This window comes from Quercus suber, unplaced genomic scaffold (genome assembly GCF_002906115.3).
Source record: "Quercus suber isolate HL8 unplaced genomic scaffold, Cork oak 2.0 scaffold_13, whole genome shotgun sequence".
NCBI classification, from domain to species: Eukaryota; Viridiplantae; Streptophyta; class Magnoliopsida; order Fagales; family Fagaceae; genus Quercus; species Quercus suber.
This window is the reverse complement of record NW_027069478.1, coordinates 997452-1021537: the sequence shown is the minus strand read 5'-3', so window position 1 is coordinate 1021537 and position 24086 is coordinate 997452. Positions and strand designations below refer to the sequence as shown.

The 24086-nt window shown below is 32.8% G+C and overlaps 3 protein-coding genes across 4 annotated transcripts; 2 read left to right on the top strand and 1 right to left on the bottom strand.

Moving 5' to 3' along the window:
* Positions 1 to 5403: 5403 nt before the first annotated feature.
* LOC112011065 (abscisic acid 8'-hydroxylase CYP707A1) lies at positions 5404 to 9707 on the top strand. The gene is made up of 9 exons (XM_065779748.1): positions 5404 to 5737; positions 5868 to 6189; positions 6548 to 6697; positions 6816 to 7064; positions 7215 to 7304; positions 8097 to 8175; positions 8498 to 8604; positions 8737 to 8855; positions 9377 to 9707. Exons 1-9 carry the CDS (start codon positions 5544 to 5546, stop codon positions 9474 to 9476), a joined length of 1410 nt encoding a protein of 469 aa, XP_065635820.1. The 5' UTR covers positions 5404 to 5543; the 3' UTR covers positions 9477 to 9707.
* A 2506-nt stretch (positions 9708 to 12213) lies between these two features.
* LOC136070174 (thioredoxin-like 4, chloroplastic) lies at positions 12214 to 14786 on the bottom strand. Of its 2 annotated transcripts, none has more exons than XM_065779738.1 (4): positions 14708 to 14786; positions 13385 to 13978; positions 13089 to 13142; positions 12214 to 12565 (listed from the first exon to the last, which is right to left on the bottom strand). In XM_065779738.1, the coding sequence occupies exons 2-4, from the start codon at positions 13832 to 13834 to the stop codon at positions 12452 to 12454; spliced, it is 618 nt and encodes a 205-aa protein (XP_065635810.1). In that variant the 5' UTR covers positions 13835 to 13978; positions 14708 to 14786; the 3' UTR covers positions 12214 to 12451. The 2 variants fall into 2 exon arrangements, with proteins under 2 accessions (XP_065635810.1, XP_065635812.1); XM_065779740.1 differs by lacking the exon at positions 14708 to 14786 and adding an exon at positions 14525 to 14659.
* Positions 14787 to 17872: 3086 nt separating this feature from the next.
* Positions 17873 to 19666, top strand: LOC112002907 (sterol carrier protein 2). The gene is made up of 4 exons (XM_024035060.2): positions 17873 to 18233; positions 18344 to 18404; positions 19011 to 19113; positions 19323 to 19666. The coding sequence occupies exons 1-4, from the start codon at positions 18105 to 18107 to the stop codon at positions 19402 to 19404; spliced, it is 375 nt and encodes a 124-aa protein (XP_023890828.1). The 5' UTR covers positions 17873 to 18104; the 3' UTR covers positions 19405 to 19666.
* Positions 19667 to 24086: the final 4420 nt, after the last annotated feature.

Below are 24086 nucleotides of genomic sequence, written 5' to 3'. Positions count from 1 at the left end.
AAAAGAAAGAAGGAACACGTCGAACTCTCCCGACCCTGGCTGGGCCCTTTTCATGAACCCTCTCTTGCAAAATTGCTATCTCCCATATAGACGTGTTTCATAATGGTGGAGTTAGTGAGATTGTGTGCCTCTGTGGTCACCCTAGTGTCACTATCAAACCCAGCTGGAGCTTTTGACACTTGTCGACTATGGGGTGGTCCATTTCCAGACTCTTCCTTTATTAGAAGGCCCCCGAACCCGAACCTCACTCAGGCCCATCTATACACACACACACATTTGCCCATGTATATTTGGCCTAGGCGTGTCTAAGGAGTGAGTTTGGATGAGTTTGGGGTATGTATAATTGGGTTGGGTATATAAAACCTATTTACTTATTAAAATTTATTTAACTAATTATTTTTAAGTGAAATTTAACTCAATCCAATTATTATGAGTAAACTCTAACTTACCAAATTACCTAATTATCAAAATTACTAAAATGCCATTAAAGTAAAAATTCTAACATTTTCTTAGATTCCCTTTTCCACTATCTCTAGTCTCCAATTTCGGGATTAAAAAATTCCATATAAGTACATTCACATCAGCAATTATATTAAAAATCCAAATAAAAAATATTTTCTTTTCTTTTCTATTTTCTCTCACTTTCTTGGCAACCAAACAGTGCAACAAATACAAAGAAATGTCATTTCAAGCTCAAAACTTTCCTCAGGCCAAATGAAGTACATTACTTACTCACGATTCATTAATGAAATTCAGTAAAAAAAATTTTTAATTATTGTTTGCCACATGTTGAAGTTATGTTAAAGTGTGCAGAGGAATGTGTGATCCTAAACGATTTGCTTAAGCAGTAATCCACGAGTTGGTCATAAGTATGCGTGAATGTAGGCCCACAATTTTTTTTTATTTAAAAAAAAAAATTTTCCCCTTCACATCTACAATATTTTTATATTATCTTTTATTTAACATTTTAAAATTACTAACTACTAAATTTATTACAATAGATTTAATGATATGTCTACAATATTTTTACAACAAATTCTAAGTGGCAGGTTGTTACTAGTTGTTATTGTTGGGGCAAAAAAGCAATCTTAATGCTAAGTTCAAATTTTAACCAATAACAACTAACAACTTGTGATTTGCTGTAAAAATATTGTAGACGTAACATCTCTCATAATCAATATAAGATTACATGATATCACGCTTATCAATTTTATGTGGCACATAGTTTACAATTTATTGAATTGACAAATTATGAGTGATGAATCATCATTTTCATATGGTTGTCAATGACATAACTAATTGTGAAATAAACTATAAACTAGACTTTTACATTCTTTATTAGAGTTTTTTATTTTTTATTTTTGGAGAATGCATTCTTTATTAGAGTTGATTCTTAAGTTTGGGTGATAATTGATAAATGGTTGAAGTATTAAATCAAGTCATTAAAAGATAGTTGTCCAACGATTGAGATTTTTGGACTTTAAAGTTTAAATTTCAAGGCTAAGTTTTTCAATTATTAATTGTGTTAATTATTAAAAGAGCGTTATTTTTTAAGGACATTACATAAAAGTTTTAAGTTTGAAGGTTTAAGATTAATTATCTTATCATTTACTCAATTTTTTTACTTTTTTTTTTCCATACGCAGCTTCCATTCACACATGTATACTGAATATGGTGAAAGCTTTTAATTTTTGGATAAAGTAAATATGGTAAAAGCTATTCCTAAAGATATTAAATAAACAGACAGTCAAAATATATATATATATATATATTAAATAAACTCTACTCGTATTAAGGAACAATTATGTTATTGGAATAACTTGTTGAGTTATCAAGTTATAAGCAGTAAATAATAATTTTCACATGGACCCACGATTAACATAGAAATGGAAATTTAAGCCAATAGGTAGTACCCACCCCACATAACATTGATAATGATATTATCTAAAAACTAGAAATTAGTGGAACACTAGCTTTTGTATCTACCTGTCATGTGAAGCAATCCCAAACAATTGCTAGATCATTTGATATGATGTATGCCTCTTTTCATTTATGCCTATTGCCGACTATACGGCAAAACCTAGACACCAGATTCCTATGATGTGGTCATATAAAATAAACGTGAGTGTTAATTCCATGACTATAATAACTGGTATATTGTGAGTATCCTAGATATATATTTTGAGATTTTTAAGGTGTTTTTGAATTTTATTTAACAGAACTCATGCACTCATCCGTTTCTTCCCTTGTTTAAATTACTTCTTAAAAAAAGAAAAAGAAAAGGCTAAGGTTCAGTCCACTAATCTATTCTCTTAGCTTGTTCTTCAATTTTCAAATTAGTTATTGAGGTTTAATTTTTATATATTTAGTCATTCACATTATCAATGAATCAATCTAGTCATTTTCCCAAAATCTAATAGCAAATGAAGTTGTTTAAACTTATATATATATATATATATATATATATATAGAATAATACTCATTAAATAACAAGATCTACTAAATGGCGCATCTTGTGAATGTTTTTGTTAATTTTTTAACCAAAAAAGAAAAACTTATATATATATATATATATATATATAGAATAATACTCATTAAATAACAAGATCTACTAAATGGCGCATCTTGTGAATGTTTTTGTTAATTTTTTAACCAAAAAAGAAAAAAAAAAGAATGTTTAAATAATGCTGTTGGCTAATAAATTTGGACAAATGACCAAATTGATTCATCTTTCAAGAAGTAAGAGACTAAATTGATAAAAATTAAAATTTATAGACTTAATTGACAGTTGAAGCTAAAGTCAAAGGAGTAGATTGAATTTTAGTAATTAAAAAAAAAACCCTGGTCTATACCGTTTCAATTGTCGACTGTTAATAATAACGCCCAAAAAAAAAAAAAAAATCGTTGTTTCGCAAAAAAAGAAAAAGAAATAATAATAAGTCTTGGTTACCTTCCTACTATTCTCTTATCTGCGAAGTTACGACAAATTCAAAGTCAATATTCAATAGATTTTGCCAGTTGTTTCTCGGTAATGAATTAAAGCGGTCGGTGTGTCTTTTTTTAAGTACCTGTCCCAACTATCATATGAAAAGGTTTTATTTATTTATTTATTTATAGTGTAGGCGGTGATTAAACCGCAAATTTCTTATACAACTATTAGAGACTTTACTAGTTGAGCTAACTAGAACTCACAAAAAGATTGATTACTTACAATTTATATCGGTTAACTCCTAGAAATGTCGATCTTTGAAGCCAAAATTTCTCCCTATTTGATTTGATTTGCATTTATTTAATTTGATTTTTTAATTTTTAATGAGGACATAATAATTAAACCCCAAATCAAGCCTACACCAAACAAACATTGTGAAAGTTATAAATGAGTATGCTAGACCTAGATAGATGCAAGTTATATTTTTGCAAGCAATGCAATGAGATCACTAGGGAGTTCTCATATATATGAGAACTCCCTAGTGATCTCATTCCATCTCTACCAACTCCCTCGCTTCATTGCATCTTTTTTATATACAGGGAGAAGTTGGTAACTTTTTTGTTTTTTCATAAAAAGTTTTTTAAAATAGTTTACTAATGTATACTTTAAGGGTACATATTAATAAAACCCTATATATATATATATACACACACACACACACGAGACTAGAGAGTTGGTAGAGATGGAATAACCCTACAGTTGAGTTGTCCTGCTAAACCAACAATAAATATGCTTGATATTATTAAAGAAAAACAATAAGTATGCTTGTACAATGCATAGATTAAGTAACTATATGCCTCTTATCAAAAAGAAAAAAGAAAAGAGAGAGAGAGAGAGTAAAATATGCCCATCTTATAATGTATATATAGATTAATGATAAATTATATATAAATTAAAAAAATTTACTAATTAATATCTTGAAATTGAATAATAAATAAATAAATTATATCTTAAATTATGTGATAGAAGTACATATTGTAATACCATGTTTTTATGAAAACAAAAAATTATGGTACAAGATTAAACTAATTTAAGTAGAAAATAATTCTTCTCTTAATATAAGTTATAGAATTTTAATTAGAAAAGTATTTTAAATTTTTTGAAACTTTGGTTCTAAAATTTCTCCTAAAGTAAATTATATCAATAATTAGTGAAATATATGCCGAAAACACATTATATGATATGTACAATTTACATTGAGCTACTTGGCCACAACTACGTTGTGTAAAATGTAATTTTTATTATAAAGGATATTATAATGATATATATATATATATATATCTATATCTATATCTATATCATATATGTACATATTTTTCATTTATGCACATCTCCTTCCTACAATATAGTAAGGGGAAAAAAAAATCCCATTTCCTATGGTCCAGGTTTTCTCCAAAAAAAAAAAAAAAACTTTTAGTATATATCCTAGAAAACATGACTATGTTCCAAAACACTTGTGTTGTGAGTCTAATTTAATCTAATTTGTATAAATTTATTTTATTTATCCAAATAAATTAGATTCTCGGAGAAAAAAAGTTTGGATTAGGATTAGTTATATAGATAAGATTATATGGAGTTTGTATTTATCTTTATCTATTTTAGGTGTCCTTTTATAAATCTAGTTTTTTTTTTTTTTTTTTTTCCTTTTAAAATTTTTTTATGGGGGTATAAATTTTGATGTTGACAATGATAAATTACAAAGGAATCGGCTTGTGCTCATGTGCGGTTGAGGTCTTGTTTCAAATAAATAAATTTGGTTTGGGATTATTTTAATTAATAGATTATAAAGAGTAAGTATTTATCTTTATCTATTTTAAATATCTATCTTTTAATTAATGAATAAAGAATGGACACCAATTGTCAAAGTACAAATGGTTAGCTAGTCTAAATAGACGTTACTAGAATTCAGCAAAAAAGAAAAAAAGAAAAAAAAAGACGTTACTAGAGTTCTAAACCCCTTCGAAGTAGTTTTATTTATCAAATTTAGAGGGTTTCCGTTCCTCCAAGCAACTTATAAAAATTGGGCCCATAAAACTTGTGGCTGAGTGCTGAATGAATCTATAAGACATTCTTGGGTTGGGTATCCCGTCAAATAACAGAAGTCCACATATTTATACAAGTTGGTTCGCACGGATAAATCTGTTCATAAAGCACAGCATCACAGGACAGTTAATTTGTATAATTCTAGAGCAGAGCAATGAATTGGAATTGAGAAATATGGCTACTAAATCTTGAACTGTCAAAGAGGATTCTTGATTAAGTTGACACCCTATATGCGTTGAAGGTATCTACATAAAACAATCCCATAGTATTCTAGATGAGTACGAGTCTTCAACATACCATACTTGTAGATCATATAATGGTGACATCTGTCTCGTTCTCATTTTCTGTCTTTTATGAATTTCACTCCTATAAAGAGGTGAACCTCCTCGTCCATCCCTCTATGACTAAAAAACACTAAAAACTTGTAAGCTACCATATTCATTACTTTGTTACAAAGGAGAACGAGAGCTAAGTCATTGAGAGAGAGAGAGAGAGAGAGAGAGAGAGAGAGATGGGTGCAAGTGTTATCTATGTGTTTATCTTTCTCCTTACTCTACTCTTATATGTTTTTCTAAGAAAGAACAAGAAAGAATCCCAACAAATAGCTAAGCTTCCACCAGGTTCAATGGGTTGGCCATACATAGGAGAGACTCTTCAACTTTACTCTCAAGACCCAAATGTTTTCTTTGCAGAAAAACAGAAAAGGTACTTCTTTGTTTTTATTCATATTGAATCTTTATATATATATATATATATATATTTTGAACGTAAAAATGAATTTGAACACGTGGTGATGAATGATATATATGACATGGGTGTTTTAATTTTTTTACAGGTATGGTGAAATTTTCAAGACTCATTTTCTTGGGTGTCCATGTGTCATGCTGGCGAGCCCTGAGGCAGCTCGGTTTGTGTTAGTCACAGAGGCCCATTTGTTCAAACCAACATACCCCAAAAGCAAAGAGCGTTTAATTGGTCCTTCTGCCATCTTTTTCCACCAAGGGAAGTACCATACTCGTCTAAGAAGGCTTGTCCAGGGATCTTTGTCCCTAGATGCAATCAAAAACTTGGTGGAGGGTCTTGGAGCCATAGCTGCTTCTACCTTTGACTCATGGGCAGGCGGCCATGTCGTTAACACTTACCAAGAAATGAAAAAGGTAAGTCCGCTGGCTCAATGTTGTTTGTTTATACAAATAGTTCAATCAAAACCTTTTATGGTGTACTGTTGCATTCGTGCACATTTGACTTAGGCATTTGTGGCACTCCTAAAGTTGGTATTATTTGATGCCTCATTTAAGTATTACAAAGATACACGAGCGTCTAGAAATCTTAAAACATTATATTAAGATAATTACAGAGAGAAATTCTTGAAAAGTAATCTTAGATGGTTACGAAACTTGAACAATATTTTGTGGACCACATGAATTGGAAGTTATATGGATCTCTAAAAGGTTTAATTTATACTTGTACTATTGTTGAATAATCATTAATTGGTCCATCCTTGAACACTTGCAGCTTTCTTTTGACGTTGGTATACTCATAATTTTTGGCAATTTGGAGGCTCGCTATAGAGAGGAGTTGAAGAAGAATTACTTAATAGTAGACACAGGCTACAATTCCTTTCCAAATAACATCCCAGGAACTCGATACAAAATGGCACTACAGGTAAGCAATCTAGTAAATTAAAATTAAATTATATAGTACAACTATTTGGTAGACCAAGAACATTTCCAATTGACTATATATGTTCTATTTTTCTATGTTTTTGTTGGATTCTCTGTAGGCAAGAGAGAGGCTCACTAAGATTATCAGTGATATAATTTCTGAAAGGAAGGAAAAGAAATTACTTGAAAAGGATCTTTTGGGTTCTCTATTGAACTCCAAAGACGAAAATGGACAGATACTTATGGTGGATCAAATCATGGACAACATTATTGGAGTGTTATTTGCAGCTCGAGACACTACAGCTAGTGTCATGACATGGATTGTCAAGTACCTCCATGATAACCCGAAACTTCTAGAGGCTGTAAAGGTATGATACCGATAGGCAACTATTTGTGATCCCAAATGGTGTAGAACAAGCTATTATTTCTCGCCCCCACTTGTCGTCTTTTTTTAGTTTTGAGTTTGACATTGGTGACTCCGTGGTCCTATTGACGATTATGAAATGCTCTCCTTGCAGGCTGAACAGAATGCAATTCGTAGACAAAATGATGAAGCTAGCCAACCATTGAGATGGAGTCAAATAAGGAACATGCCTCTAAGTTCAAAGGTATGCAGGGTCATATACAGGTCATCATGTATCACTTGCTTTCAAAAGTATGGGCATAAACTCTAAAAAGAGGAGAAAAGAAAAAAAAAGAAAAAAAGTGAACGCAAGAGCTCATGAATCTCACAAGACCTTAGAACCACTGAGACAACCTCTTATGGATCAATATTTTTCTCTTACAGTATTAATATATGTCATTCATAAAAAAATTTGCATAGAAATAAGATTAAAAAATTAATGGCAAAATATCCTCTTGCATTCGTTTAAATCAACAATTTTACATTAATATTCATAATTGATGCGGAAATATCAACATTTTAAATGTGTCCACATTTTAATACATGAAAATGGAGGTGAGAAATCGAGTATAAGACTTTTATTGTGATTTAGAAAATGTGAACACAAAAAAAAAGAAAAAGAAAGAAGTATGTGGCTACAAGTAGTCCTAGCAATCGTGTGCGGGTAGTGGGCCAGATATTTAGTAGCTAAAATGTGAATGAGAAGTTCAATGGCAAGACATTGAAGGAGATGCATCGTGCATTTTAAAAATCTACTATAAAGTAAAGACTAAGAAACAAAAAAAAAAAAAAAAAAAAAAAAAAAAAAAAAAAAAAAAAAAAAAAAAAAAAAAAAAAAAAAAAAAAAAAAAAAATCCAATATGCACCCTCACATATAGAAATCTATAAAATACATATTCTTTGTAGAAATCAATTTTGATCTTATTAATTGCAACAAGGCATGTTATTTTGTTGCATGAGTGATTGGCTAACAGTAGGGAACTATGATGTTCCTCAGGTAGTAATGGAGAGCTTGAGAATGGCAAGCATCATATCTTTCACCTTCAGAGAAGCAGTGGCTGACGTGGAATATAAGGGTAAGAGGAATGCTAGAGATTTTTATGAAACTAAAAAACAAAATAAAAGAATAGGATCCTTTAGCAAAATATGAAACTAAAAAACAAAATAAAAGAATAGGATCCTTTAGCAAAATGAAATGCCAACATGCAATAATAATCTACTATATTCGATATATGCATTCTCCTTCTCACAATGTATGAATTTTATAATTGTGTGAGATATAAACATTGTGAAAAAGAAGATGCCTACATTCAATGTACAAGAAACCTCCGATTTCAGATGGAGTGGTTAATTTGGAACTTCATTGGAGGGAACGACTAACAAAAGAATTTATGACAGGTTATTTAATTCCAAAAGGTTGGAAAGTGATGCCTTTGTTTAGAAACTTTCATCACAATCCACAGTTTTTCCCTGATCCTCAAAAATTTGATCCTTCGAGATTTGAGGTATGAGTTAACATTGTTTCAAGGCTAAAGCTAGTTAAATTACAATTTTTAGGGTTAAGGTATTTCTATGTTTCTACACAGATTAGTTATTTATTTATTTTTCCTCCCTTTTTTTGTTTATTGTTTTTCTAGGTTGCCCCAAAACCCAATACATTTATGCCGTTTGGCAATGGAGCCCATGCCTGTCCAGGAAATGAGCTTGCAAAGATGGAAATGTTGATCGTGATCCACCATTTAGTTACCAAGTTCAGGTATTGTACAAAAGGAAATATACCTAAATTACAAGAATAAATTATGAAATAACAACCAAGCAAAATAGGCTTATACGATTTCCTCCAATATGAAAATAATGATCCTGTCAGGTGCAGTAACGCAAACTTGTAACCTATGTAGGGGCATTACTGGCGGAACCTTGGATTCTAAAAAATTATTAAAAAAAAAAAAAAACCATATTAAAAGTTTAAATTCTCAAAAAAAGAAAAAGAAAAAGAAAAAAAGCATAACACTTTAAAGTATGAACAATCATAATTTTTTCCCGTAATCCACTTGTTTGACAAGAGCCATGCTAAGAGAAATTATTTGGAGCACTTGGAATAATATAGCTTCCTATGATCCATATTTATGTAAAAGAAATGTGTAATACACAGAATATACTAAATAATTTCACCGTATAAATGTTACTCTATATATGTGCGTATAATTAATTCGGAAAGAGGCTGCTTAAAAAAAGGTTAAAATTATTTGACAAGGGCATTTTGTTGAATATTTGCAGGTGGGAAGTGGTGGGATCAGAAAGTGGGATTCAGTATAGTCCATTCCCAGTGCCTATGCAAGGACTCCCAGCCAAATTTTGGAAGGAATCTAGCAACTAACAAGCAGCATGGTTTAATTAGAAATTGGCAAATCTTTTAGATGAAGATGTCATCCCTTTCCAAATCCATCTTCTTTCATTTTTAGTATTGTATAATTTTGCTAGGCATTTTTCATTTTGTACTCCTTTTTAGTCCATTCCCCTTATGGGTTTTGTACTAAATTCAATTGTACCAAATTTTATATTATATTCCTTCTTGTTCACTATCAAAAATAGATCCAATATTCCAATATTCTAATTATATTTATGTAAAACTGAGAGGAGTACTCACAGGCTTTGTCAAGTGGTGCATAGTTGTCTTTTTTTTTTTTTAATTACTAATTGGTCCTTCAACTATTGAATAAAGATCAATTTGGTTTAATAATTCAATTTAGCCACTAGAATTTTAAAATGAAGTCAATTTCATCTTTAAATATTCTACCCGTATAATTCACAAAATTACTGTACGGACAATGGAGCACACGTGGAAATGTTATTAAGGAAAGTGTATAAATTCAAAACTAAACCAATTTCATCTATTAATTTTGTTAAAATTTAAATTGAAAGTTAAAGGATAACCAACAGTTGAGAGACTAAATTGAACTTTGAACTCTGCCTAATATTGGAGGGCCTAATTATCAATTTAACATTTTAATTGATTCTGTTTAATACTAAAAAAAATCCCACCCCCTTTTTTTTTTCTTCATGATTATTATAGGCTTCTATATTTTGACTCTAATTAACTTTTAAATAAGATGTTACTGGAAAAAGTATTTTTGGTCATGGACCCTACCAAGATGTGTTTTTCGTTAACTACCAGAAAGTATATTTGGTTGGTTGGTAAGTATTATTAAGAAATGAAACACACACACACACACACACTGAGTTTGTTAATTACAATTGAGCATTATATGGACCCTACCAGGATGTGGCTACTGGAGCTTGATGGCCATAAAATCTGATTTGATTTTCTTTCTCCAGATTATGATATTGTTATCTGTGTGAGTCAATCCCACAGGTCATTAAGAAGAGAGGATAGCTATTTTGTTCTGATCAAGACAGAGCACACCCAAAATTTAAGTTAAATAAACATAAAATTATAAAAAATTTCACACCCTCTCACATTGAGCTTATCACATGACCAATGTAAGAGATAATGTGAAATTTTCAGTGGGTTTTTTAGTTTCTGAAGACAGTTTGTTTTGTTCTTCCTTTTAAACTTATGAGCTCACTTATGAGTTTCACTTTCCCTCATGGTTTCCTTCTTAGTTCTTACAATTATTTAACCACATGATTGAATTTAGTTATCCTTGAAAATGATAACAATGACTTTGTTGTATTACTGAACACAATCATGTGATTAAGTTTAATTCAGGAATTTAAAGTACAATACTTTAGTTTTGTTCCATAAAACACTTTTTTTTACAACTTGTTAAGATGTCAAATTGTGAATTGTGAAACTTCATTTTCATATATCTCATCACTAGCATCAATATCATATATACCAATCAAACTAAAGTTGTGAAAATGATTGTATATTATTTTTATTATAATGCCAAGTTGCCAACCAAATCCTAATAAACCACTGGCCTTGTGAGTTATGTCTGATAGATGACATGACATTGAGTCGTTGATCAGCACATTAAGCCAATACCCAATTATTTGGCAATCCAGTTCCATCTTTAACAAGAAATAGGAGTATAGATTGTTCCAAATACAATGTAGCCCATATATTTACAGTGTATTTGTTTTGCTGAGTGAAGTGAATGAACTATCTTCACCGAATTCTCTTGTTAGTGTTATATGAATCCAACTTCAGAATAAAAGCATCATCTCTAACTTCACCATTTATCCACAAATTATGGGCTAGCACTATTAAGCACCCTATTCATAAACAAGAAGACTCAATACAAAATTTCCTACTTTTTGACAAGTTGAGCTTATCCTAGAATATGCCAGATGCATTCCTTTACTTTGTCTATTTCTAAATTCTAACAGAGAGAACTCTGCTTTATCAGATCATCTTCAAAAATAATTCACAGGAAATGACCTCTAATAATCATAGGTTTGCATATCATTGAAATTATGATACATACTTTCTGTCTTGATCTGTAGACAAATTTTTTACTATATCTCAAACATATCAATATTTTCACTCAGGCACCACTGCAACCTTAGTCTAATCAAATAAGCTCCCTATTTGTTTAAAATTAGATAGTTTACTCATATGGAATGCCAGATGCATTCCTTTACTTTGTCTATTTCTAAATTCTAACAGAGAGAACTCCGCTTTATCAGATCATCTTCAAAAATAATTCACAGGCAATGACCTCTAATAATCATAGGTTTGCATATCATTGAAATTATGATACATACTTTCTGTCTTGATCTGTAGACAATTTTTTTACTATATCTCAAACATATCAATATTTTCACTCAGGCACCACTGCAACCTTAGTCTAATCAAATAAGCTCCCTATTTGTTTAAAATTAGATAGTTTACTCATATGGAATGCCAGATGCATTCCTTTACTTTGTCTATTTCTAAATTCTAACAGAGAGAACTCCGCTTTATCAGATCATCTTCTATCCTACAGAACTCACTCTAGTCAGGAAAATTCTGTTGTTTTTTCCAGTGAATAGGAACAAGGATGTCAACCACCCCAAGTTTTCCCAATAATTATAGGCATCCAAGTCATGTATAACTGTACAGACCTACTTATATTATAGACAGAGCCATGGTTCAAATAAGCTAGAAGCCACATTTGCATCAATTTAACCTTAAAGTGAATATATTACATAATGCATAGTAGCAAATGAATAAACCTTTAATAGTATTGATCAAATAGCAAATGAGCAGCACTTGAAGACAGTATGGTTTACACTTAAGAAAAAATGTTTCCTAAGTAATTGATCAGATCTGCATCCAGTTGAAGTTCCCCATTATTATTCTACAGGTACAAGCACTTGAATCATAACCAGATAAGTTAAAGCATATTAAGATGCAGGAGATGTGTATTTACGAATGGCTGCAGTAATCCTTTCTTTGTCTCTGGTTGGGAATGCTTCCAGGAGGACTCCATCTTTATAGAAATGGAAGAGGGGCACTGACTGCATGAGTACATGTCCATTTTAATCTCAGTGAATCATGAAGTAGGGAAAGAATATAAGTTGATCAGGGTATCCCATGAACAGAATATATCAAATTGCACTTGGATTCATTCTAGCCTAAAGTTAAAGCTAAAGTAGCATTAATCAAAAAAGGTAAAAAATATTCAGGATTCTTTGACAACTTTATGTAAAATACTTTCACTCTCTCTCATTCCTCAGTTTGCCTTGCTACGACATTCTTTTATACACCTGAATGAGGGTACTGATATAGTTTCGACTGAATCTCATCTTAGAAAATACGATTGGAGAGTAAGCTCATTAAAAGATTAAATGAAAGCTAACAGTATGAACCGACTTGAAGCTTATGTTCCTACTGACAATAAATCAAATTGAGCCCACATGCAGAAAACAGCATCCCAAGCAATCAAAACAAGTCCAAATTAGTACTATCTGCGTTGCTTCCTGCAAATTCACTGAAATTTAAATAAGATTGGACTGAAAATTTATTATAAGATAAAATTACCTTGATTCTAAGTCGATCTGCAACCTCAGATTGCTCATCATACTCATCAATTACCTGCAGTAGATAGCGTTGCAACTTCTTATTCTGAGTTGATTAAGGATATAATAGACATGCTTAATTTGATGAGACAATGTAAAGATCATTACATCAATTTTTCCCTCTTCTTTTAAAGGGTTGCCTGGTGAGGCTGGGGGGAAACTAGAGAAGGTGTTTTACATTTCATTACCCTTTCCATATTTATTAATTATTCTATGCAAACCATACATGTTCAAGTGTTCAACTAGTATAATACTCACATTGTGCTTTAAGAAGATTACTGGAGCATCTTGATCACCAGATCCCCTACATAATTTTCCAAATCCTTGCTCTATGTACTTGCAACTTCCACAAGAAGGGCGATAAAAATCTACCACAACTAAAGAATCTGTTTCTTTAGCCTTTTCAAGAACTCTGGATAGTTCCTCATCGGTCTTAAATTCTCTAACACATTCAGCAGGACAGAGATCATCATCTTCATCTGACAGTTCTCCCTGATTCCCCTCAGCCACTCTGATTCTTTCAGCTTGGAATGTGTCCAAAGTTTTAATAGTAGATGGGATTTTAGCCCTAATGAGACACAATCTAACCTTACTTCTATCATGAAGAAAGCTGGGAACTATACAGGGAAATCTAGAATCAAGGTGTCCATTAGTATTTTTTCCAAAACCAAAATATGCCTTGCAATAACGAATACTCTGCCTTTGCATGACAACATAGAGCAAACCTCCAAAACAACAATCTATATGCCACTTAAACTGATGGTTTTCCAAGGTAAATTTTTGGCATAGGTCAGTTAATGCTTAATATCACAGATCTTCGATCTAATCCTTATTTTCATTTAAGCCCATTGCCTGCATAATATAAACTGATAAGCATCAAAGTGAGAAACAAATTTCATAAACATCATAGTATTTTCCTAGTTACAAAAAATACAGGATTTGTATAATAAGATAGGATTTTGGACTTTGGACTGGTCTAGAATACTGATTACTGTATATTCAATGAATTTGGAAAGTCTTCATCAATGGAGCAAAAAAATACTATAAAACAATCCGATCAATAAATATCCTATTGACTCTCACAGACAACAAAGGTGAACCACCAGATCTCACAACATCCACTTAGAATAAAAAATTGGCACAAGAAAACATCTGTAGTTTGTTTCTTTTTCCTAACATAGCATATGATGCCAGAATATTCAAGAAGCAGCCACTTGCTGCTGTTGATACTGCCCCCACCAAAAAAGATCATATAAATGAAAACATTTACAGGTTATTGATTTTGGTGGAAACCCTGCATATTTTTATACCCAAAAAAAAAAAAAAAAAAAAAAACAAAACCATAATCATTCTCAATTCTAAGAATGTCTTACTATAAATATGGCCTACGACACATACATTCACTTTCAACAACAAGCGGTCCACAAAGAAGCAAGAATAGTAGCTAATCATATATACTATAAATCTGTCAGACAAACTCAAATGATTTTAACTTTAAATGTATGATCAGAACTGAGAAATACTGAATGGTTTTTCTTGTGAACAGAATATAAGGAACTCGTAGAGAGATTTTGTGCTTACCTCCGCGCGAGTTTTTAGGATAGCAGCTGAAGAATTAGCTTCGAATGAGAACAAGACACGTTACTACCATATCCACTTTGTACCTCTTGACGGGAGAATGTGCAGAATAGCTGTGCAAAGCCTTTGTATATAGTTAGTTAGGCAACGTTTGAAACTATAAGGGAAACTAGACATCTCGAGTTTTAGAAACTCGAGATCCATATGCATAAATCTCGAGTTTTAGAAACTCGAGTTCCATGCAAAAAAAAATTTTAGCTTTATCGCTCCTATAGTGGCGTTTTTAAGTCCTATAGTGACGTTTTAAAGCCCTATAGCGACGTTTTCCTGCAAAAATTTTTTCGTAAGTATTCAGTACAGGTTCTGGGAGGCCTATAGTGGCGTTTTTAAGTCCTATAGTGACGTTTTAAAGCCCTATAGCGACGTTTTTCTGCTAAATTTTTTTATAACTCCATTTTGAAGGCCTATAGTGACGTTTTTAAGTCCCTATAGCGGCGTTTTTCGGAACTCGAGTCTTTAAAACTCGATTTTTACTTGAATTTTTTTCCACCTCAAAGCTATCCGCTTACAAAGCGAGACTTAAAAACTCGAGTTTGATCATAGAACTCGAGTTTTAGACACTCGAGACGTTACTTTTCAACATTGTTTTGAAACGTGACAAGTATCTAAATTTTTTTATATTTATGGTTAAATGGAAATAAAATTCCCTCTTGACCCATAACTTATATCCTTAACGCAAAAAGTCAAAGAATAAATAAATAAATAAATAAATATATGTATTCATAACTTATATCCTTAACGCAAAAAGTCAAAGAATAAATAAATAAATAAATATACGTGTATATATATATATATGGGTTAAATTTAAGTTACACTTGGTATAATTTTAAAGTTACACCTTAAAGTTACATCATTCAATAACTTATTATTAAATTAATATTTCAAAATTCAACCGTTAAACTACATGTTCTATTTGTTCTTAACATGTGTGCCAATTTTTATATTAATCGGATGCTATTTACTATTTGATTCATAAACTTATCTTTTATGTATTATTTTAAATTACAAAAACTTGAATTTTACACCAGGTGTAATTCTAAGCAATATTACACCACTCAATATTTTTTTAATTGAACGCATATTGACAAATCTATCGTTAAATTACATTATCTTTGTATATTTTTCATGCTTGCAAAATTTCGAGGTGATCAAAAATTAATAGCCATGTCATCAATCAATTGTTAAAATTCAAATTTTTATAGTTTAAAATAATGCATAAAAGATGAATTTATAGATCAAATGGTAAATAGCATCTGATTGATATGAAAATTGGCATGTATGTTAAAAACATATAGAACATGTAATTTAACGGTTGGATTTTCAAAATATTAATTCAATAACAAGTTATTGGGTGTGTAACATTACTTAGAGTTACACCAGTTGTAACTTGATCCCAACCCATATATATATATACACACATATAGACCTTTTATTTTAAAATTATTTGGCCAAACATACTCTTTTTTTTTTTTAAAGTATGTAGTCAAATTCCATATTTTTGGAACTCTTGATTTTAAAGTAGAACTCGAAATTGCTATGTGTAGTAAAACTCAATACGAGTAATATCAAGTTTCAAAATAAGAGTATTTTGTTAGATATTTTGAAAGTAACTATTTTACTACACATTTAAAAAAATAAAAAGGTATTTAGCCATTTTTTTTCTTATACAGGCATGAACTATTAGTCACGTGACCACTTCAGAGTGTGGCTTGATAGTATGAGTCTTCATATTACTTTACTTGGTGAGCAATTTGAGTGATAGTTTTATTAAAATTTCAGTGGCACATAATATTATCCATTCACTTAACGTGAGATCAATATATTATAAAGCCACGTTAGAGACCCCTTTTTCATTTTAAAAAAATGATTAGTCACGTGCTCTAAAGCTTAAATTAAAATATGTTTTGGGCTAGATAAATATATATCTTGGACCCAGGGCAAGATACTCTGTTGTTAAGTGGGACACTTTTTGTTATTTGAATCCAGATTGACCCAAGAAGACAATGTGCAGAACATTATACATTTATACAAATACAATCATGTTATGGGCTTGGCACACCTAAAAAATCATTAAGCCCATCACCCATTTGATATACGACCCAATCTGACCAAAAGCAAACAAAAACTTATCGGTCCGATCCAAGACCATATCCGCTCCGACAAAACTACGAATCGGCTGCTCCATCCTTCTTTGTTGACAGAAAAAGCATAGTATTTTTCAGTTAACAAAAATTGGTGATTACTTGAGATTCTTTAGAACTATCACAAATAGTAAGGATATTAAGAAATCATTAATTACTTAATATCCTTATTTAATATATTAAGTAATCACAAATTACTTCTCAAACCTAGTGACAGTACTAGTTTCATAAAAGGGTGAATTTGGGTTAATCCACTCACTCTCTTTAGGATTAAGAATTTTCAGAACACTGGTGATATTTGAAAAGAAAAATGATGGTTGTGCTTTATTTTTATTTTTAATTTTTGAGAATAATGGTTGTGCAGCTATACATTTTAATTTAATTGGTAAAAATTTTATATACTACATGTTTTGCCTTGCATGTCACTTATGTGTTATTTCTGAGTTAGTAACAACTACACCTATATGTCAGGATTAAGATTCTTTAGAAGATTAGATGTTCTTGGAAAGGAAAAAAAAATGATTGTGCTTTATTAGTTAATTCAATTATATAATTCAATTTCTTTCTCAAAAAAAAAAAAATTATATGATTCAATTTAATAGGAAAGCCTAATACATTACCAGTTTTATCCTTTTACAAATAATAGACTAAAAATTGAGAGATAACAAACTCATTATCTCTTGCATGACACTTACGGGGTTTGGCTCCAATACTCATGTGTATTGAATTAATTTATTTCAATCAAATTTATTAGGTAGTTCAGAGCACTCACATGATAAGCGAGTTCTATGCGTGAGACTCATCATCGGACCCACCTCTAATGCCAGAAGAGAGGACAAGACAACGTGGTAGCACACAATTGGGTAGGAAAAAAAATGTGCATTGGGCTTTTGCTTTTGGCACACGATAGAGTAGGCACAGCATCTACTGTACAACATGTTATCTAATCCGCGAAAGGAAAATACCAGAAAATGGAAAACGTCGTTAGATTGGGATGCGTGCTGTGTGTCCCCATATATCATTAATTTCGTCAGCTCATCTAGCGGCTCCCTCTTTTCTCTCTCTCACAGTCTCAACCTCCACCGCATCAAATATTAAATGTTAAAACCCCCCTAGAACTAGTTACACACATAAACAACATTTTCCACCGAAGAAGAAGAAGAGCTTAGCAATTTTCTAAGCTGTTGTAATAATAAGCTATGTCTACCAATCAAGAGCTAAAGTCCGATGTTTTGATGGAACAGATGAAACAACACCTGTCTTCTGATGCCGGTAAACAACTCGTTAAGAAAATCAACCTCGTTTATCAGATCAACATCGCTCCTAAGGTACCCACCACTTTTCTCGCTCGCACCCAATTCCTTTTTCTACTTTTATTGTACGCCCAGTTTTGTTCTTATTTAAATTCATCTTGTTTTGTTTTTTTGGTCAATTGTAGAAACTTGGATTCAATGAGGTTGTTTATACCGTTGATCTGAAGAAAGGAGAGGTCACCAAAGGTTTGGGATTCTGATTTCGGATTTGTTTTTTTGTTGTTCCTAATTGATTGATATTGGTTGTATTGCAAACATGAATTGTTCAATTTTGTGAAATGGTAATTGCTCTAGACAATAAGAAAGACTAGAATTGCTATAGTTTAGATTTCCTAGTTAAATTCAAACATGTGGCCTTCGAAATTGTAATTTTTTTTTTTTTTTTGGAATGACGTGGAACCTCACCAAGGCAGGGCCTTTAGACTCACCCATCAGAACTGTGAATTAAGTAATGCAGAGGAACTCCTTGTTGGGATTGATAAGGAGCCAAAGGGCATTGATCAATAAACCAATAAGAAACATGGTTGTATTGTATTGCTTAATAAGCCATATGGTTGAATTTAATTGAAAATATGAAGTACGGTATCTAAGGAACTATATCTGTACCTAAGTTAGCCCTCATAACATATAATAGGATGAATTGGGCATAGGAGTTCGATGCTGTAATCACCAACTGTTGGTGTCATTTTTTTGGTTTATATTTGCTCTAGAACCTTATTTTTTGTAGAATGGTAATTGATCTGCTATTTTGGTTATATTTCCATTCATTCTTTGAAGTCTATTGAATTATAGGGCCATATGAAGGAGGAAAGCCAGATGCCACGTTTTCCTTCAAGGATGACGATTTTGTTAAGGTTGCCTTGGGAAAGATGAATCCTCAAATTGCTTTCATGAGGTGTGGCCTTGCACTGTGTTTTAAGTGTTTGTTTAGTCTATAGCTTATTTTCATTGGTTCTATTTTGCCTAAAAATAAGCTGGGCAAAAGTACAGCTCTGCATTCCCAGATGAAAATCAGCTAAACCAAACAAGCAGTAATTCTATTTGCTACATTTTTGTTGCCGTTTGTCTATATTTACGTTGTTTTGTGATATGTAATGAATGCAGGGGTGCAATGAAAATCAAGGGAAGTCTGAGTGCAGCACAGAAATTCACTCCTGACATTTTCCCCAAGCCTTCGAAGATGTGAAAAGATATGCATGAGAGCTATTGCATTACTGTTTCTATCTCTACTAAATGGTAGAGCTTTAGACTTATCATTTCACCTCTGAATTAGGGAACCAGAAATCAATATGAAATCTTTTATTAATATCTGTCTTTAATATATGCACAATCTTTCTTATGTTATATGATCTTGAAAATTGAAATATAAAGAATCTTTCTTATGTTATATGAGGATTATGGATCTGGAAAATTGAAATACAAAGTTGGATGATGCCATCCATTTTGGATGTACTTATTTCATTGATTGAATCCATATGTGCTGTATATTTGTTGTCTTTGATGCCTAAACTTCAATACGGATCTGTTAAGTTCCAATCTTTCCACCCCAAAATAACCTATTGTAGAATTGATAGTTTTGTCAAGTCAAACATTGGATTAGATTTCTGCATGATGTGATTGCTAGTTATGATATATTTTCTGCAGACTTTATGTCCGTGTGCACTATCTTCATGAACGAAGTGTATTGTTCTTTCTAAAGTCTTTTTGAGGTTTTCACTTTGAGAGGTTGTCAACACCACAAACTTTTTTCTCACACTGTGGGGCTGCAATTTCTACCCAGGCTAGAGTACAAGTTTCACTGACTTTAACTAGCATTTTTTGGTGTTAACCACACACCAGACTCTTGAAATAGTTGGCTAGCCTACTATGCTGTTGGCATCCAGCGTGTGTTACCCATTGAAATCAAAGTGGACTACAAAGATTGTTGGGTAGGGGGCTTCAAATTTCTAGCCTACAACACAACTTAAAAAGTTAAAACCATCTAGCCTATCTTAGAGATGAACTTTTTCTTACTGTTCCATAAATCTCCAAAGCCTTTCTTTTGGAGATACTGACTCCACTGTCTTTGCTCTTCATCTCGCTTTTCTTATTCCTGAATAATTAACCCTGCCTCTGAAATGAATAAATCAGGCTAATTTTCAATGTCAAGATTCTTTCTTTTGCATTTAAAAGAATGTTGAGCATAGTTGTTCATCAACTAACCATCTCCTCTCTGGGACCTTTGATATTGCTGAAATTATTACTACTTTGGCATCAAATTGTAGTTTCTGACAAGTAATTGATGATCAAGATGACTATATGAGCGGGACAAAAAATGAAATAGATGCAGCAAACACAGAAAATGAAATAAACCTAGGAATCAAAACTTAGAATTGCTTAGAATCATCATTAAGTAAGAGAGAACAAATCTAGGAAGCAACACTTCGGGTTGTCTAGAATAAGCACTAAGTTATTGAAGGAAAAACTTTAAAAATAAATGCTATTACTCTAGTAAACTATGAACAGTCTCCATTCAAGTACAATCAACGGCTTATATTAGATTATCGACTTAACCCTAATTTGAATGACTTAGGAAAGCTCAATTTTTGAATTATTAAAATATCCTTGATTCAAGAAAATTAAGTAAAATACTAATTAACAAGTCGTATCTAAAATAAAAACCCGTCAAGGTGCAATCTAATGGTTGGAGGCTTGAAATGAGTTTTAGATCCAAATATCCTGGGTTTAATACCCACTAGGAGCTCTCCTGGATTACTTGATACACAATTTTAGTGGGTGGGGTTGTGTATTTGTGGTTTAGTCTCCAATAGTAGATCCAAAGGGCTCTACCTTGGAGAAGTTCCACATCATTAAAAAAAAAAATTATATCTAAAATAAAATATGGTTAATTGCACTTTTTACCCTTTAACTATTGGGTCAATCCACCCTCACAGTTGACAATTTCGACGAGTTGGTTGATCCTCGTAGTCTGTACGAGTGTTGCCTTGGACGTGAGCCTTTTGCGTACGTTTCAAAGAAAATCACCTTGGAAGAGAAGAGTAGGTTTTTAATTCTTCATCCTTTCTATTTTTCCTTATAGAATTTCACCCTCCTAACCTTCTTTCTGCATAAATAGCCACTAGGTATAGCAAAGACAAGTATGCTCATGTCATGAACTTGAAGAATGAACCCCTATCTCACATTACCCCTGGATCAAAGAGATGCAAGCTAGATGAAGGGAAGGACGAGATTCTTGCCCCCCTGTCGCTTTTGGGTACTCCATCTTCTCCTACACCTTCTCTCGAGATGATGACCTTCAGTCCTCCGACCACACGCTCTAAAGGGAAGGCCAAGGTTGGCAAGAGTGTTTGGGACAACCTTGCTACTGCCTTTGGATGAGCTCATAATGTCATCACTGACGATGAGCTTAAGGGTCTCTCGTCCATCCCTTCTCACAAACTGGTTAGCCGCCATATTCACAAACTAGTGCAGGTATTTTACTCAACGTTTCTTCATTACTCATTAAGTAGTTACGCCTGTTGAAAATTACTAACCTTTCTTTCCTTTTTTTCAGGTTCTTGGTGAGTCCCTTCGTTTGACGGCAGACTACTTAAACAGCGAGGAGAACGTAGTAATGGCCAACTCTAAGGTTGATTCTGTTAAGGCCGAAAGCTCAAAGTTGAGGAATGATTTGATTGAAGCTATGGACCAATCGACTGAGGCCTAGGAGAAGGTGAAAGAATTGAGGGAAGCACTGAAAGTTGAGAAAAAGCTCATCATTCAGAAAGACAAGGAAGTTCAAGTTGTCCTCCTAAGAACGGATGAGGAACGTGAGAAGGTGATTGTCAGGTTCTTGGAGTTTGATCGCTTCTCCGATATGTAGTTCGAGCAGTACTTCAAGGGTTCCAAGCTTTTTCGTTTATGGATGATGAAGCACCATAGCCATGTAGCTGATTTTGCAAATTTGGACTTTGAAGCTATTGATACTGAAATCCTTGCTGACGAGGCTAATGAGAAGGAAGGTGAGACTATTGCTGAAGCTACCGATGTTGTTGAAGGAAAGTGTGCTACTACAGGAGGAGCTACTGACGAGGCTCAGACAGAGGTGGGCCGTGTTGAGGAGATTGTCAGTGCTCCTTGAAGTAAAAATTTAAGTAAATTTTTATTTTTGTTCCATTTTAAAGACAATGGATGCCTCCGGTTTTGAGGCTTTTATTTTAGAAACAACGCATTTATCTTGTTTTGAACTTTGAAGTTCTTCTACTTATGATTCATGCTTGCTCTTTTATTACCCTGCTTAAGAACTTAACTCGTCATTTGAGTTTTCACCATGTTCTGTGATTTTAGCTCATCGTCATAGTCATTACCACGTTCATGATTTTCACTATATTTTGTGATTTTAACTCATCTTGTGAGTTTTTATCACGTCTATGACTTTCAACTCGTCATTTTGAGTTTTTACCGTATGTTGTGATTTTAACTCATCTTGTGAGTTTCTACCAGATTTTGTGATTTTGACTTTTCTTTTGAGTTTTTACCACACTTATGATTTTCACTCGTCATTTGAGCTTTTACCATTCGTTCTTATCACATTTGTGATTTGAATTTGTTGCTATATTTCAGATACTTCCTTTTCGTCATTGAACTTAGCTTTGACACTCTATCAAACTTTGAAAAAAGGGATGGTTGAACAAGCCTTATTATTTCATGCATTCCTCGTATATGAGGACATTACAAAGAAACAGCAAATTGAAAATAGCTTTATCAAAATACTTGAAGGAAAAGTAATACTTAGAAAAAACAATTAAATCTCAATTATCTAATGTGTCGTCAAGCAAGGCGCTCTTACAAACAGAACGTATTAGACCAGGCAATAGCTTTTACTGATAGTACTTCTTAAGATGTTCCACGTTCCAAGGACGTGGAAGTGAATTGCCTTCCAAATCCTTCACATAGTAGCTTCCTCGTCTGGAGTAATGGACGACCTTTTATGGGCCTTTCCAAGTAGGCCCTAACTTCCCTTGTGCTGGATCCCTAGAAGCTTGTGAGACTTTCCGCAACACCATGTCGTCAGGGTTGAACCTTTTGAGCGTTAGCCTCTGATTATAGTACTTCTCTATTTTTTTGCTGGTATAGAGCCATTCTTAAGGCTGCCTCGTCTTTGACTTTAGCCAAACAATCCAAGTTGAGCCTCAGTTCGTCATTGTTTGTACATTTGTTATAATGAGCTTGCCTAAGACTGGAGTCTCCTACCTCGGCTGGGATAACTGCTTTAGTGTTGAAGGCCAACTTGAATGGAGTTTCTCCTATTGGTGTTCGCATTGTTGTCTTGTAAGCCTATAATACTCCAGGCAACTCTTTAGGCCATGCACCCTTTGCCCCCTGTTGAGGTCCAAAATTTCACAACAAAACCCATTCCATAAAAAATAAAGAAGGCCCAATTCATGCAGCAAGAAGAATCGACATCAAGGCCCTATTTATGTTCAGATTTCCAGCTAAAAAGGCCATTAAAAAGATTCAGCAAATTCCAGTGAAAGAACTGGGCCGGGATCCCCAGAGGCTGCTAGAGGCTCGGGATCCTCGGGACGCACAACATGCTCTAAGTAAGATTGAAACGGATCAAAGCATAAAGGATGAAGGACAAACAAGGCTCAAGCGCCCAATCATGCGTCAGAAAGTGTAAAACAAACATTCATGAACAAAGGAGTTGCACCTCAAGGAACCAAGAATGAAAAAACCATAAGTAGAAGTGGCTGGGGAGGAGCTTTCAACCCAGTAGTAAAAGATTTCGATTATTTAGGAAAAATGACAAGGATGGAAGGCAGCCAAAAGCTGAAAAAGTGAAGAGGGCCAAAATAGCTAGAATCAGCAACCTAAGTGGACCTTGGA